This window comes from Dinoponera quadriceps, unplaced genomic scaffold, assembly GCF_001313825.1.
Source record: "Dinoponera quadriceps isolate SergipeBrazil2010 unplaced genomic scaffold, ASM131382v1 scaffold717, whole genome shotgun sequence".
In the NCBI taxonomy this organism is placed as follows: domain Eukaryota; kingdom Metazoa; phylum Arthropoda; class Insecta; order Hymenoptera; family Formicidae; genus Dinoponera; species Dinoponera quadriceps.
This window is the reverse complement of record NW_014555639.1, coordinates 1,218,515-1,236,521: the sequence shown is the minus strand read 5'-3', so window position 1 is coordinate 1,236,521 and position 18,007 is coordinate 1,218,515. Positions and strand designations below refer to the sequence as shown.

General features: G+C 43.3%; 1 protein-coding gene across 1 annotated transcript in view; it reads right to left on the bottom strand.

Annotated features, from left to right (window-relative positions):
- Window positions 1-4,384: 4,384 nt before the first annotated feature.
- The window catches only part of LOC106745055 (26S proteasome non-ATPase regulatory subunit 1), a 53,759-nt gene continuing 40,136 nt past the window's right edge, over window positions 4,385-18,007 (bottom strand). The window contains exons 11-14 of the mRNA XM_014620309.1: window positions 7,132-7,466; window positions 6,453-6,805; window positions 5,027-5,405; window positions 4,385-4,648 (exon numbers count right to left, since the gene is read on the bottom strand). Of these exons, the coding sequence (XP_014475795.1) occupies window positions 4,578-4,648; window positions 5,027-5,405; window positions 6,453-6,805; window positions 7,132-7,466 (1,138 nt within the window). The 3' untranslated portion in view covers window positions 4,385-4,577. The remainder of the gene's footprint in view (window positions 4,649-5,026; window positions 5,406-6,452; window positions 6,806-7,131; window positions 7,467-18,007) is intronic.

The window sequence follows — 18,007 nt, the reverse complement described above, 5'->3', positions numbered from 1 at the left end:
CTCTCAGATATTAAAATAGTGACAAAAGTGACATTTTTAATCAAATTTTGAGAATAATTAAGATTATTTAAGCAAAAAAGCCCTTATCTTTTTGGGTTTATTTTTTAATAACTTAACATATAGCATGTTCTTTTCATAGTACGGTTTAAATGTTAATAACAAAATCAAGAGTATGAATGATACAAAACAAGTACGCTTTCAGAGCAGTTTTATTAAGAGAGACGGCAAAAATACAGCAAAAAGTGGTATTATGATTCTCCATTTATATTTTATACAATAATTTTATTAATAATCAATATTATAAATTGAAAACTTGACGATTGCATTTTCGTCAAAGTGTTGTTCAATCGATTTTAGAAGTTATGTAATATTTATTACTTAGGACGTTATTTATAAAAATGTGGCGACACTACGTAATGGAGCGGAGAGAAACAAGGGTGGTAATGTGCCTCCCTCCCACTAAAATAGATTTAAATATATTTGAATATTTTATATATTTATTCAAAATAAATTCTTAGAAAGAACAACAATGAATATAACCATGAATTTTTAATGTAAATACCGACTTATTTGTCAGAAGATAAATACAAACTGTGAAAAAGATAATTTCTACAAAACGAATAGATTTTTAAACTTAACTTGAATTATTGACTCATCAAATAATTACTTCGACATGAAAACCTTGAAAAAGAACCTGTATGAAATCTATTCTAGTGAGGCGCCAAATTAGCAAACTGCCATGCTATTGTTTAATTTGGCATAACTCGAAATGTATATAACGAAATAAAACGTTAAACAACGAACAAACATTCAAATGTATATATATTCGTATATGATATAACGCTTAAAAAGAATGTGGAAGCATATATCATTAAATGTTAAAATGTATCTTGATAATGTTTTGAAATGCTCGAAAGTAAAAATGTGTTATAATAAATGACGGCTTTTGTGTATGGGCATATTAGCGCCACTGCGTAACGACGGGCTACTAAACAAACGATTGCATAAGTAATCGCGAATTCGTCCACTGATAGTGGAGATATTAAGGAGGGCCATAATATCTACAAAGGCCACAATATCACCTTTTCTTCTATACAAGCTGTCCTAGCACAAGGAAAACATCTTGGGGGTCTAAATATGGGTGCCTTAAAAAAATTTTTTAAATGACCGAAAGAAATTTCCTTCCACAAAAATATTCCTCTTTCGAAACCATTCAAATTGTGCTCGAAATATTTCATAAATCATTAAAAACAAAGGAGATATTTAGATCTCCTTATGTTGGGTCACCCTGTATATAAGACATATATTTTACAGGAAAGAAAGGAAGTGTAGTGATTACTGTGGTGACCTATTTTGGACAATAATGAATTTTTTAGGGAGTTATCAAGGAAAGGTGACAAAAGATGGCTTAAATAACTGAATAGTAGCGCTGAACTTCTTCCACACACACCGCACACACACACAACTTCCGACAACGCGCGTAAAGCGCGCTGCCCCTTTCGGGGCGCTTGTAAAAATTACTTTACGAAAGATCGATGCGCAAGTATCAATTTCACACGTGAAGCCATCAATGCTATTGATGTTGGTCCCGGTGCCGCCGCAAAAGTTTATCGCCGTCCGCGGGAAGCGTTGCTCATCGATCATTCGACGCGCGGGATAAGAGCAGATGGATTTATACGAGGCAGTGCATCCGCCGTTTTTCATCGGCCGCCCGGCCGAGTCGAGCAACGGCACGAAACCGGCGATATTTTCCCGACGGGCGAAATTAATGCGCGAAATGAAGCGACGCTACATTATAAAACAGCGTCTGCTGTTTCGGAGCGCCGCCGCTCGTAAATTTCTAACTAACCCTTCAGCCGCTCGCTCGCTTGCACAACAACATTTCTGCCGCGGCCGCTCGCTGCTGCATTTACGCCGCAATTGCCCTCAAAAATCGCGTATTAAATATATTGTCGTGGAAAACCTCGCCGTCGAGACTGCGCCGCGAAATGCAGCGGACAAGCGCAACTTGCATTTCAAATAGCTCCGCGTATTATCCTTGTATGATATTCCGCGCATTTAACGCGATTATCTTACGGTTCAATTGATTTTCAGATTGTAAAATAATAAAGCTCTCTCTCTCTCTCTCTCTCTCTCTCTCTCTCTCTCCCTCTCTTTTTCCTCTCTTACTTATAATATAATAGATGTGAAATTATAATTGATAATATTATGAACAATGGAACGTACAAGCACGCGTGCTTCTTATGCCATTAGCTTGTTTAATTATATTATTTTTTTAATTAAAAGTTGCAATACTTTATTTTATAACTGTATTTTATAACTTTATAATTAATGCGTCCGTTGTTTTCATCCCTTCTTTCTCTTTCTTTTCTCTCTAAACTCCTTAAGATTTAAACGAACGTACGATATGAAAACGACAACGATACGTGTGGCAAATTTTAACGGGAAGCAATCACTTAAGGCGTTTCGTTATTTTTGACCTCTTAATAACATTAATTATTACAGACAAGCTCATTATCGTATCATACTGTTGTTGTAAAATACGCGGAGAAAAATCCGTCGCGCCGCGAGAAAGAAGAGGCGAAACGACGCGCCCGGGAGGCAACGACTAGGTAATTAAACGGTCGCCTTCAATTTTCGCGAACAAAAACACGACTGTAAATTCGGTCTGGGAAGTAACCCGGCCAGCACACCGGTCGACGTTACGGCTTCCTCGGGATGCTTACGGGAGCGCGTGTACACGTCTAACAGGTTATTTTCTTTACCCGGGAGGGTGTGTTCATCGTCGTTCAGAAGCTGCTGGCAAGCAGTTCTCTCTTTCTCTGCTCTCTCGCAAATGCCGAGCTACTTTCGTTTCTTGGCGAGACGAACACGCCGCAACCCATCGACGAGTTTGTCGAACAAGTTTCAGCAACTTCGCGGCAGCACCATTTACCAGGCGCGTTTTCTTACGGGGTATCGATCTGAATTTCGCGGTAACCGTGCTCATTCAAAATTCCATCCGACGCGCAGACTAAAATACGCCCGACGTGGTAGCGGTGTCGAGAGAGAAAGATAACAAAGGGAGGGAGAGAGAGAGAGAGAGAAGGCGATGGAGGACAAAAATATTCCGATCCCGGTTATACAGAAATATTTCGCATTCTCGTCTGTTTCAATATTATCTCGTTCAAGTGAGTTACCCCGCGAGCATCGAGCTTGGCTTTTTCGTTTCCGTAATCAGGACTCGCCAAGAATGCGAGTATTCGCGAGACTCCCGTCTATACTCGAGTCCGAAATTCTTCGGGAGATCTTGTAGAAGGAGATCCGAAAATACTTGGCTGTTTTGAATTCCCGGCGCGTCGATATACACTTTTAAGTATCCACCCATCCACTTTCGAGGTCTCAACTAACCGGATCCTGGGGTTCTCTCGGATATCCCGGCTTGCGCCGTCGTCGTGCGCCCGTTCGCTCTCCTTTCCCGTCCTATAAATCCCGACGTGAAAAATTAAAGAACGTAATGACACCTCGTCTCGGGCTGACTTCGACTGTCGCGTCGAGTATTATCGACTGACGTCGAGCGGAACGCTCGACGCTTCGACGTTCGGCGAACACGTGCCGGTACGTGCCGACACACACGCGCGGACATACACGTGCGCGCAATCTTGCAGCAGAGGGTTGCATCTCCCTGCACTCATCAGCGAGCGTTACGGCCTTCGCTCGATCATCGTCGCTACGGAACCGGAATACGAGCTGACCATTAATGGCGACGGTGACTGAGGACGAAAGTGTACTTCAGGCAAGATTCATGTCTACCCGGCGAAAGGGGGATGGATGGGTGGTGGGTAATGGACCACCCACGAGCTCCGCATCAAACTTTAGTGATGAATACAATGAATTATGGAGAATTGTTGCTTCATGGAAATTCCCCTCGGTGGTCTCTCGCGGGGAATGTAGAAATAAAAGTGGTCAAATAAAACTGCAAGAGTAACTACGATTGTTCCCTCTTTGCCCGTGTTTTCACTCTCTCTTTATCTCTGACAATTTTCCGCACCTCTTCGTCTACGACATTAATTAACATTCGTAAATAATTTATAAGAGAACGGGAGTCGTGAGAACTCCGACAGTTGGTTTACTTATAAACCGTCGCGCATTTTGTGAAGAATAATTTCGCAACAATATCCTGAATTCTCCCTTTGTACACTCCACTTCCCGTAGCGTAGTTGCCCCATAAAGTTGTTCCCTGAGGGATGTAAAAAGAAGTGTAATCGCGCTGCGTGCATTATCTCGTAAAATCTCCATTCATAATTCTGTAAATAATTAAATTCGCAAGCTATTCGTTAATTCATTTTCTCGGCTGGGAGATCTCATTAACGGGCGGCAAGGTGAATGATTGATAACACCGGTGTCTTCGACGCAATAAATTTATTAGACTTCGCAGTACTTCGCTAATTAGACACGTAGACGGAAATCGCGATGAATATAAAAAACAGACGTGTGATATTAACGGAAAGTGAGGACGAATGTATCGCGATTCCATTGCGATGACGAATGACGGGCGTGTCAGGATGACGGAACGAGGCGACGCGTGTTTTCGCCCCTTAATCCTCGGTGTATTCGAAGGGTTCGGGCGGCTCGGCTTCCTTCTCCTCGTCGGGCTTCGGCCCGAAGGCTGAAACAAACCGGAAGCTTTCACAGCACACGCCTTCACTCGCTTGCTCAGTGGTCGGGCAAAAAATGAATCGAACTGCCACCCACTCAATTACGAGCTCGTGCATTCGGGATTAATTGACCCGTCAAAAGTTGCAACGCGTGACAAATCTTCGAATTACTTTAGTATACCGCAATCACTTTTATTTTTAATGGTTTTTGAACTGATATGAAAACGAAAATTTAATAACTATACTCAATTTGACGTAAATTTTGCCTACGCTAATATTCACGAATAATTCTCTTTTCGAAAAAGATATTACATTCGCTGAATTTCCAAATTTAAGAAGATGTCTCGATCTCGTTACTGAAACGAATGAATTCAAGATCGATTACTCACCGGCGACAGGCTCGACGAGTTCCTCCTCAGTATCGGTCTGGATGTGTTTGACCATGACGATGCCACCAATTTGAATATCCTTGACGGGAACGTAATGACTACCTTCGACCAACTGAATAACCTTCAATTGCTGACGCAAAACTCGAGCGGGATTTTGAACAATCTCGAAGTTCGGTTCCGGCTCCTTCTTCTCCTTCTCCTCATCCTTGCCCTTCTTCTCGGTCTTCTCTTTAGGCTCCTTGGTCTCCTTAGTCTCCTTCTTCTCCTTTTCCTTCTCCTTCTCCTTCTCCTCGTCCTTATCCTTCTTCTTTTCATCTTTCTCCTTGGAAGACGATGCTTCCTTCACTTCCGGCAGTTCCTTCGTCTCCGAGGGTGGATCCTGCAATTTTTCATTATTTTCTCTTCCTATGAAACAACCCTTCGCACTTTTCATCGCGACAGGCGACGTAATTAAAATCTCTTAGCGTGTCTTTTTCCGTGCCTTTAATATTCCGTGCATTATAAAGTTCCGAGGTAAGATATTCCTAATGGATCTCCAGCATTTTAGAGAAAATAGATTTGGTTCTTTGACAAAACAGGTGTGAGAAATTCTGTTCTTCAAGATATATGACTAAATTCCATGTATGAAGCTCCTATATTTTAAAACATCAAAAAATTATAAACCATAAGGAATAGGCACGAATGTTCCAGTGCTACTTAAATAATAATATTTTAAATAATATTAATATATTGAAGATGTATAATAATAACTCTTCTAACTTGACGCTTGATATATTTAAACATTCGTGGAAATTTAGAATATAGAGACCCCCGAAATTCGTACAGTCGCAAGGTCGGTCAACAATTTGAAGTACGAAAAATTTCGAAATCAATAAATTCAAAATATATCGCGCGCAAGAACTCGATAGGATACTCGAAGTAATTATAATGATAAAATTCATCTAAAAATTCCACAATCCTTCAGCTAACGGGTCCGAAAGTTTCGAGATCCGGAAGTTCGAGGAGTATCGACAAGCCGTTCCTTATGGGAAAAAAACTACAGGAATACGAAAAAATCACTAGTATACTATTAAAGAACAATAGTTCCACGATATACAGAAGAACCATTGTTCTTAAATAGTATACCAATAATCCCTTCGCATTCTTGCAATTTTTTTCCCATATGAAGTGACTGTAAAAATTAAACAAAATCTTGAATCACTTTCGCGAGAGAAGACGCCGTATGAGAAAATTCAGACGACCGAGATTCCCGGCGACCCCGCAATTGAAGGACGGATTCCCCGGATTCGAGCGTTATACGGAAGCCTCGATATCAAAACTAAATCCCTGGGACTAAATCCCTGGGACACTCCTTATCGGAACTCCTCGCCGAGCGTGTTCGCCAGGAAAAGGACAGGCGAGTAAACAATGTTTCCCTTCAACTAACCACGTCCATCTTCTCGTGCGAATCCCTGGCCCTCCTCTCGGACTCCCGTCTCCTGGCACGCGCTGCGATGCTGAGCACGGCGGTGGTGACCTTCTCCCTTTCCTCTCGCTTCTTTTCCTCGAGGGGCGCGGGATAAGCGTAAACACTCGGTCTGGCGTTCGATCTGATCTCCAGCTTGGGCATCTTCAGTTGGGCGTTGAGCGCGATCAGACACGTGGGTGTAAAGGCCAGGGCCAGGCAGTGCGCCAACGGGAACCAGTACCAGTATTGGGTGAACACCAAGGCTCCGACCACCGCCAGCATATTCGTGTGACCCGTTCTCGATTGCAACGACACGGTCACGTTGCGGCCACCTGAGGAAGGCGCAAGTCCTCGTGTTTTTATTTCGCGGCTGTGCTCTCGCAACCGTCTCAAGAAAAATAGAGAGAGAGAAAGAGAGAGAGAGGGAGAAAGGATAATCGGGACTCTAAGAAGCTGTGCCGATCAAGACGAAGGATGCTTGTTGGCGCAGATTAGGGAAACTTTCAGGATTCCGAAGAGTTTGATACGAGAAAAGATTATGCGAATTGAAAGACGTGGTTTCGGAAGTCACAAGGATTCTGTGGTGGATCAGCGAGGATCCGAACTCCTCCGCACCGGCTAGATCCGGTGACGCGCGAGGAATTCGGCGAGGACTCACCGGCGTCGATGATTCCTTGCGCCAGAATCGCACCGAACTTCGCCATAACGTCCTCGTGTTTGTCCACTACTACCTTGGCGTATAGAGCTCGGAAATCTTTGACGCGGGCACATGTAGATTCCGTCTGCTGGATCAGGATCATTGCGGAGGCGATCAGCGCGCCTTGCCTGACGAAGTTCACGGGGTCGTTCGTCATTGGGTCCAGCAACGCGATAGCTTCCTTCAAGCCTGTGCCAGCGCAGGCGATACCCAGAGCCATCGCCGCGCCGTATCTCACGTGAGGATTGTAACTCTCCGCCAAAAGCGAGACAACACTGGGACATTGTTCCGGAGTCCTGAAATGTACAAGAAAATCGTGTCTCTGATTCCTGGCTCTCGAATCCTGTCTCCCGATTCCCATTTGCGCGATCGTGCAATCGCTCATAACAATCGAATTACGATCGTACGATTGTATAACAAAAGCTCACGCCACAAATAAGTGCTTGGATGCGCGGAAGATAAAATTTCATCATTATCAACATTTCATCGTAATTCAGCGGGACGAGCATCCGATGTTTTCTTTTTTTACTAATTTTTCGTCCTACTAGTGAAATTATTTCTTTCTTATTCTGCGGTTACGCGGTTATAATTATTTTATATTCCTGTCTACCAAAATGAAAATTTTACGAGTAACCACCGTGTTAACGTTAATTTTAATTAATACGTCGCAGACAAAAGTATCTACCTACTCTCCCTTCTTTTTTATATCTTTCAAATTATATACGATAATATAATTATATTATAATACAGGTTGAACAGTGATTACTATCCTCGTCTTGTTTCAGGAAGATGATTCGGTGTTGGTGGACGGGGAATGTCAGATTCCGGACCCCCTTTACAAGTTAATTGGCAGCATAATATGTTTCTACATCCCCCTGGGGGTTATGTTGCTAACGTACACGTTAACAGTGAGACTGCTGGCGGAGCAGCAGCAGAACATCGGCGGGACAGCAGCAGGTTGGTCATCAGGATGGTTGGGTGCTCCTCAGGGTGCATCCTCCACGGCAGGTTAGTGTATTGTCACGTACACTAGCCTGTTTTCATTCCCACGGGACCGAAATTCCGGGTTCGCTCGACCACTCCCGTATACGAGACATACACGAGATGCTCGAATGCATCAATATTTAACCCTGCCTTTTTATCAGACCCGCCTTGACCTTTCTTTTTTTAAAACGTCAATCATAATAAATTTGTATATTTAATTTTGTAAACAAGTTAAATAATTCTCGCGTGTTGTTTAAGCTTCCGCCAGTCGGTTATTTTTATTTTTTTTTTTTAATATAAATTTACAATATAGACTAAATACAAATGTTTAATTATGATCAATTGCTAATTCAAGGATAATTTATGGCCTACAACATTCGAGTGTCTCAGTGTTCCCGATCCTTCATAAATTTCCTTTTATCTTTTATCTTGAATTTTGAGAATTTCGCTACCATTCCATCAGGGACCACTTCTGTCAAATTTCCTGTTTTCTTCCTGTCCCTCCGATGATGATAAAAAAGAAATAAAAACACATACCGCTACTGTGTTCAGATCGTACTTTCACCAATGTTCCTCCTTTCACGAGATTCCATTTTCAAGTAGAAATAAAAAAAAATAGAGAATATAACTGCATCGCTAAATATTCTTCCTTCCAATTTTCAACCTTTTTTCGCTCACTACCGAGCGATTTTCCCGCGCGACAATATTTCCTGCTTTTTTCCCCGAGGGCACTGTTACTCGAAAACGACCCGCGAAATACAGAAACGGCTGTGATTTAGTTTCTCCGTCCGATAAAAATTATTTATTCCGATTTATCGGCCGGTTTCCGGCGGCGAAACTTCAAAGAAAAACGCATCTCATAGGCGTCTCATAAACGGTTTCCCAGGCTGCGCAAATTCGTCGTTCTGGAACAAAGCACCCTCAAGAACGAGCGAGAGAAAGAGAGAGAGAGAGAGAGAGGGAGAGAGACTCTCTCTTCCGGGACGGAATGTTTCGCCGGAAGCCATCGTCTATTGTCGCTTTGATTTTGCCCGGCAACTCTCCGATTACCGCGCCAAACGCAATTTGCATACCAACTTCACACCGGAATGCACTCTGCTATTCTGTACACCGCGTTGCGCAATTATTGCATTTTAAAACGCATTTTCATCGTGTTTCCTGGGCGATTTAAGCAAGAAGCGAATCACGCTCGAGACACCTCGCAGATAATACAGAATTCAAGACGCCAAGAATAAATATTGACTGGAGTTTAGACGAAAGACGCTTTCCTGTAAGATACGTTTACATATTTTAAAATCGACTCCAGCTTCAATAAGCTTCGCAGTTAACGATGAATTATTCGGAGAAACTGTCGAATAAGAAGAGTAGTAAGTTAATAAGATCAAATGTAAATATCAATTGACCGTGATCTCTTTGATAAGAATTGCAGATGGGGGAATTTCCCTAAAAGCCATTTCCCGTGTATCATTCATCATGTAGTTTATCGGTGAATCTTTAATATAACGTCTAAAAACTAATAGAGCTCTGTTTCCGACCCACACCCTCCTGTCTTCTAAAGCCTCGATATATCTTCAGCGCGTCCGTTATAAAACGTAAGTCCTCCTCGCAACGAGGCACTCAAAGGATTTCAGGACGCGTCGCGTGCTGCAATCTCCGAATCCCGAAGAATACTAAGTGCCTGTGAATGGAGCTCGCGCCACGAGAGGTATCGATTAATTTCATTTCGGCGAGTAGCCGGAAGCGGCCTCCTTAGCATATTGTGTCGCATCCGGGATCTTTGCATAATGGCCGGCATTTGCATATCTAGCCGTGGACGGTGGTTCGTGCTGACGAAATTTCTTGTCGCGAGAACGCTAGACAGAAGTCCGCCGTCCAGTCCCATCGTCGATCCCGGGATCGATCCTTTCGCAAAAACGAACCGCGTTGCCGCCATTAATCATGTGACTGTCGCCAACCTCGTATTCTCGATGGCAGGCGATGCACGGGGAATTATATACAGCCGAACGGAGAGTCGCACGAAGCAGAGAAATACGCGAGTAGGTTGTAAGGACATACGGCCATCCCCTGATCGAAACCGCAAAAGCGGTTCGCTTTACTATAAAGAAGAAAACTCGGAAATTATCGCCTACACACAATTCACATCTTCCGAGAAAATTTCTCCCAATCCCTTCATGCTCCAAGAAATTGTCAAGTCCCCGCGCGTCCCCCATTTAGTAAAAATCGCCCAAACCGCCTTCCAATAAAAGCTCGCTGAAACCCTGTTCTCCAATATTGCCCGGCTATCAAAACCGCTGAAAATCTCACGCTAAAAAAATATTCAGTTGAAAAAACAGAAATTCCTCCTCCCCCAATTAAAAAAGAAACAGAAGAAATGAGGGAATCTTTCAAACTGACAAGTTGCTTAAATTCGATAGAACGTTAAAAGGCTCGGTGCTCTTCGATAATTCGCAGGTCTCGAAAGGCGAGGCACCTGGAAGCGGTTCCTCCTCAACAAAAGCTCCGGCGGGAGCGGCGGCACCCCGCAACACACTTCCGGCACGTCAACCGACACTGAGCTGACTACCCTCGACACTCACGAGCTCTGGCTCCCGGAAAGCGAGCCGCCACCCTCGGCTATGTCCGCCCTTCACGCCTTCGGCGCGGAGATGCTGAAGCTGTCGAGAGGTCTCGAGGGAATCGCCAACCCCGGAAGCCAGACCCCGTCGAGATCGACGCCTCAGCATCATCAGCAGCATCAACACGGGCCGTCGCACCGCAGATGCAGCTTCCGGAACGGGTATGGCAGACTTGCGTCAGAAATCAGCCAGTCATGCTTGAAAACCGAGACTGCCCTTCCACGGGCTTATCTTACATCTTACCGTTAAACGTCACTTACATCACGTGCGAGTCAAATTCATGGAAACCCTGACGATTTGCATGACACGAGTAAGCAAAGTATAGGAGGAGCGAAAAATAAAGAAAACAAAGAAAAAAATAGATAAATTAAGGATATATAAATCTCGTGACATTCAGGAGGGAATAAAACGGCAAATAATATTTAAACAATAATCAACGGAAATAAAATTATAGATTTACCTCTCGTTTCGTTGATATAATAAAGGATTAAATTCGTAAAAAAACTTTTTTCCGCCATCTCAAAGAGATCCCTCGGATATTTACGCGTAAATTTTCCAAAATAAATGGCTATTCGCTTTGATTTATTCGACTTTAGTTTGGAATTTAGCTCGGCGTAATTCCACTTCTATTTTATTTTGCCACCAAGAGATCGTTGTTATTCTCCTCTCTGTCCGATCTCGTCGAACGTAATTGTTTCGCTTTGCGCGAAGCACCGTACGCACGGATGACATTTCTCTCCGGCGCAATTTTGCAAAAAGGGAATTTCTGAGCTTGTCTGGGTTTTCACGGGGGAAGCTTTCAATTATTAACGTACATATCCATCGCGTTGTAACCTCGGCTCCCAAAACACGCTATTGTGTCTGACGGCGCAGCGTTTCTGTGGCAATACGACGGTACGAATTTGTGTCACTTTGTCACTCCAGCTTGCAGAACGCCGTGACTGCCACGACGCGGTTAGCCTGCGTCAAGTCAACTTACTACGACCGACGTTTCGGACGAGTTCACGTCGTACGCTATACTCTGAAGTACTGTGCGAACCTATCTCGCGCGACTTTGAGAGTCATAAACAAAGTGTTTCTTACGCTCGCGTTCGTAACTCGACTCAATACGTAAGAGATGGAATTGGTGTCTTCCTCTCGGAAAAAAGAAAAGGACAATAAGTAAAATGGGTCAATTTTAACCCCGGACTGGCAAGTAAAAACGGTATGTTTTTTTTTTGTAGTTTTTGGGTTGCTAAATCTGATTCTGATCTTCAAAAAGTTTGTATTTGTCCGGAAAGTATTAAAGTCAGCATATGAAGCTATTAAATATATATGAAGCTATTATGAGAACGGTATGTTAGTGAAAAAATGTAAAACTATAATAAAATAAACAATATTAAGTGAAAATCGATCTATATGAGGAGAAAAGAAATTAATAAATGAAGAAGGCCTTATTTGGTCAGAGCAGATCTTGGTGTCTGAAAATATTTTGTACATAAATCTTACAATTTCCAATGGTAAAGTATTTTTAATGAACGGAAATCTATATATTATACGTGGAAGAATATATATACGTATAAAAGAAAAAACAGAATATTAAGAAAAAAATTAATGGAACAATTATTCTTACTCAGAAACACTCTCACTATTAGCAACATTATTCTGAAAGATTTCTGATAGAAGGGCTGATCAGAACATGAATTATTAGAGATGAAAGCGTTTTCATGTTTTATTAGCAGAAAAACACGAATGAATATGTTCGTAAAGCTGAACAATAATAATTTACTGTACTGGATGTTTAATAACTTCATATACTGATTTTAATACTTTACCGATAAATTAAAATTTTTAAAGGTCAGAGTAGGACTCAGCAGCTCAAAAACTACAAAAAACGCACCATATTTATTTACTACTCCGAGAGCCAAAATGGGCATATTTTACCTATCATCCTTTAAGAGTTAAAAGCCTCGTGTCATTCAAAAGATTTTCCGAAAGAAATTTCCTGAAAAGGTCGCACGCGAATTACAGAAAATCTCCGGTAATGAATTTCCTGTTTTTCGCCAATATTTATAGAGTAAATCTGCAAAATCTAATCGATATTCCTTCTCAATGTCTCTGAAATTTCTCGATATTTCTATGTGGAAGAATATACCTCGGGCAAAAAAGTTTCTCTTAAACGCGCATACTGGACCTCCCAATCGGTTATAAGTTAAATCCCCGAGGGCTGTTCGATATTTGTCTCTTTCGATATTTCGCGTCCGCCACAATATCTCAGGAAGTCGGGATATCAGTCTCAGAAGTGAGACTGCCAATTTAAAAAATCGTCCCTAACTTCGTCGCAAAAATCCGGGATAAAAGTAAAACGAGGAGAATCTGGGCGACGCCTTATATACAGGATCATCGTCTACTTCCTGAAGGTAGAACCGCAAGTGAATCGTGAGAGGGGGGAATTATATTTGACGACGTTTAGAGTTTCCAGCGTCTCGGCGGATCGGCGACGGGAAAACGCAGGCTGAAAGTGGAACGAGAACGTTGAGAGTGCGACGGGAATATTAAACGACTCCCTCCACCCCCGCTCGCCGTCGTTCCAACCCCGTCTCGTCGTAGTAAAATATGTTTCAATCATAATCCACCGATCCACGGTTACGCCGTATTGCCTGCTCGATTTTCCGCCTCCGCCCGCTTGATCCGGCGTGTGTCCTTCAAAAGGAGCGCGTTTCAAACAGGAGTCCCTTTCAAAGGAACAAACGACATCGAGAGAGCGATAAAAAGTCCGAGAAAATGGTGCCCGGAGACTTTAACGATTTTTCACCGGGATAAAGTACGAATACGGGGACCACGCGTGACCCTAAAGACATTTTCTGGAAGGATATAGACGGGAATACCGTAAACACGCACGGTCACACGCCGTATTGGATTATCACATCCCTCGGATTTTCCGTCTCCACCCTCCTGATCCGCGACGGGTTCTTCAAGAGGAGCATATTTATCGAGGCCCGTGCGGATCCTCAAAGAAGAACCACAAACGGTATCGCGGCAATCGGTGGCGATTTCGAAGGTTCGCGCAAACGAACTCCGAAAACCCGACGATTCTTTCAGGACGAAGCAGGAATTCGTAGAGATCGAGGTGTGCGTGACTCGCGAGATCCTCAGCGGGAGCTTCTCGGAAAGAATTTCAAGCTCGCACGCGCTCACGTGCCACTGCACCTTCGATCTTCTGTTCCACCTTTGATCCCGCGTGTCCTTCAAGATACATATTTAATGGTCAAACTTTCAAAGGGACCGATAAGTACTGATAACGGTGAAGTGGCCGAATGAGGAAAATTCGAAATTTACAAGGAACTTAGGCAAATTCGTGAGAGATGGAAATTTGAAAGATCAGGTAATACGCGGATCCCGGAATAATCCCGGATTATAATTTCCGCCAAGGATCTGACAGTTTTTTTCTTTCTTTTTTTTTTGGAAAAGCTGCGGAGCGTGGAGGTCTCGAGAAATACGGCATCCCGTCGCGACGAAAGTCCCTCGAAAGAGACACACAGCGCGCCACGACACGCACGATGTCGGATTTTCAGGGTGCAAGCGGCCTGGCAAAATTCCGCGTGGAGCGGAAAAGCGGAATCGTATCGCACGATCGGATGCAGCTGAAAGGCGAAAATCTCTCAAAGTAAATTGGCGCAATCATTAAATATCTCGCAATCTGCTCTTTGAGGTCGCGGGCTTCCTTTCAGCTGCGCGAATATCCTTTTTTACTCCTGCACCTAGTACTAATGGACGTATCAACAACGGAATCTCGGGGCGACTCCTATTTAATGATGAGCCCATTAACCCTTATCTGGAAGTCCTGTTACGCCCTCTGCTCAAATTAAAGCGCATACTTAATCGTCACTTTTCCATTTTTCTTCTCTCTTGAAAAAAGCGCGGTCAAATTTAAATTTAAAATTAATTCGGATATATCCATAATCAATCCATAATCAATAATCCAGCTCAATTCTATAATATATAATATGTAACATAAATCCGGAGTGAGATATTTTCGTTGATTAATTTTTAATACTATTTTTATATCGCGCAATCGTGAATTAAAAAAGAATCAAATTGTAAAATATGTCTCTTTCCTTCACATATATGAAAGATCTGTTAAGCTATCTTTTGCAAAGATTATAAGAGGTATTTAAATAGCGAAGTTTCCAGAACAGCGAAATTTCCTTCGAAAGAAGCTGAAAGGCTTAACTCCAGGTCGTCCCAAAAATAATTAACGATTGATAAATCGAATTAAATCCCGTAATAAACGAGAAAGCGGAGATAAGGCGTGGGCGTTTCGTGAAACCTCCTCCTTTACTTTATCAGCGAGGCAAAACTGCTGGTCGAGATAAAGCTGGCAAGCAAGAACGCGATTTCTCCGCTCGTCCATTTTTCGCGCCGGTCGAATTTCTCGAAAATCAGCGGCCACGTGACTCGGGCGACAGGCGCGTCAGAAAGGTCACCGCGACGAGAAAACCCATTTATACACGGTAGCCTCAAAGTGGATTGCACTTAGCTGCCGGCATTCAAAGTGCAAAACGGACTGGTCCCTGGGGACAGAAAGGGCGACCGAAGGAGCGGGGTTGCAGGTAGTGAGTTTCGCTCGCTCGCTCGTTCCTTCGCTCACTCCCGCGGTCGTACTTAAGTAAACTGCTCTTGCCCCACGTGAGCCTCTAATAAAGGAATGCACTTAGGACAGACCGTGCCTCTCTGAACGCATCAAACGAAGATCACTTCTCTATCGCGCGAGAGAATTCTGCTTTTCGAAGCGAGTTACTCTTTGTCGACTTCCCAAGTTAAATAAACACAGCTCACGTCCCAAAAGCCCCTCTTTTCGTGTTCGTCTCCTCTCCCTTTCTCTCTTTTCCTCTCTTTCTCTCCCAACTGTTATCTTACAATTTAAGTTGCATACATTTAATGCTCATGTGAAACTAGTATATACATGGAATATCCCGCAATTCACAATAGTGCCAATTTTGACAACGGATTCTCTGATCGATCCGAAGTTAATGTTTTTCTCACGAAAAATACCAAGAAATATTACTATTCAGAAAGAGAGAGAGAGAGGGGGTGGGGGAGGGGGGGGAGAACGCGCGAAACGCTCTTCCTCAAATTTTAAATTAAATTTCTATTTTTACGTTCCCATTCTTGAAATTAATTGAAGAATACAATTTTGTCGCGAGTTCCCTCCCGCCCTGGCCGTAATTAGCGCGCTGAAATCTCTTCGTTGTCGGTCGTTAATTATACGAAAACAGTGAATTCAGAACGTCCGCAAGGTGGTTGTTGAAACGCATAAGCGCAGCGTGCTCTCGTAACGATCGAGAGAAAAATTCTTAAAAGATAACAGGAAGCTAATAGAAGATAAATGTGAGCACGACGTGTCAGCTGATACACACAGATACAGATATAAAAGTTCTAAGAGAGATCCATGTCCTATAAATAAATATAAAACGTGAAACAATTACAAGTCTTTGCGGATACATTTTTCCTACTATACAAGAAGATTTAACAAAGATTTCTCTCCCTGACGATTCGTATTAATAAAGTCATAACAGAGTGGAAAATGCGACTGCGAAATAAGATCAGTCCGCCTACTCACAAAACATTTCCCAACAGCATCTGTTTCCTCTTTGACCAGACAATTTTCCTCCTACCCTCCCCCTGCCCACCTCCTCGTGCCCTAACCCGCCCACCTCTTCAACCTTCAGTCTACCTCGGCCGATATTTTTCTCAATTTGCCGTCACGACAGGGACGTAATCCACTCCGAGGACAATCTGGCCGCTTCTCTTGCTTCCGGAAGCATCCTCAATTATCCCCGAAAAGCACGACGCATCTAAACCGCTGAAATTGTCAATCTTCGGCAATGATAATAGAGCGAACAGTTGGAAAATCATTATCGCGAGGCCGTTTTATTTCAATTTCCAGGGAACGATCGGACATTCGACGCCCTTCATCTTTGCTTAATTCCTCGTCCTTTTCACCCGGAACCGATCGCATTGCGTCGCTCGAATTAACTCTTCCTCCACCTTCAACGCGAATTTTCATCTCCCCATTGATTCCCCGTCGTCTCCCTTCCCGTTATTACGTTATTACGTCAACGTTTTTAACATCGATCTTTATTCTCCCTTTTTTGCAAATGTAAATTTCGCATTATTACCCCGATGTGCCCTCCGGGATCCGAAATACGGGCGTTTATTCGATGAGCGAGCGGCCGTTCGCGGGAACGCGAGAAAATAGCGGGCGACCGATAACGGGGCCGATAACGGCGACCGGTGCGAACCCAACGGCCGTCGAAAGTGCTCGGTGCAGGCGCATTTCGCGTGTCTCTAATTCGCAACGGCGGGCGAAATTTTTTTTGCCGCGCTCGCGCAAACTCATCCAATCTCGCGATCAATTACGCGCCGTGCAAAATGCAGGCACGTTGCTTTTTATTTTTCTATATGTGTGTGTGTATGTGTGTGTGTTTTGTTTTTTCTGTTAGCCTTTTTTTCTCTCGCTGCACAGCTGCACGCGCCGATTCCATATCAAGTGATAAAGGCACGGTGCGCGTGTCAAACAATAGAAGTGCGCTACATTTCTGGCGGCGATATTTGTAGATTCTCTTTGAAGCCGGAGCGCAACAGAAATTTCCAAATATTTTCTCTCTTCTTGCTACGTTAAAAGCGGCGATTACGCATCGGGCAATAAGAGGATTATCTCGCGCCCGAGCAATAAAGGGCTCCGGGAATTAATCTTTCGATGAAAGGCTGCCGGTACTGTTCTGCCCGCGGATGCAGATAGATTTTATCTTTGATTTGGTTACGATCGGTAACAAAGGCTTTGTCGNCCCTTTCTCCCCCCCCCCCCCCTCTCTCTGTTACATCAAACAGAGGGGAGATTATTCACGTGAAATAATCGCAGGGCACATTAATCTTTTAACAATACATTCATACGTACACACGTACACGCAGACATACATACGCGTGAGAGCATTACACGTTAAGGTATATTAAAGCGGCATCGCTCCAACGAGGTCTTTTGTTCATTGTTAGCCGCGGTGGGGCTCGACAGATTCCGGCAAAATTCCAGCCAAGAAAACGATGTAAATAAATACCGGGCTCATTTATCTTAATACGGATACGGACGTTGGGCGTAGTTCTCAGTTGAAATACAAACGGTAGCCTTTAACTGATTCTGAGGCAAATAAAAGGAAAGCAAAGGGACTCTAGCGAAACTGCGCGAGACGGATAAAACG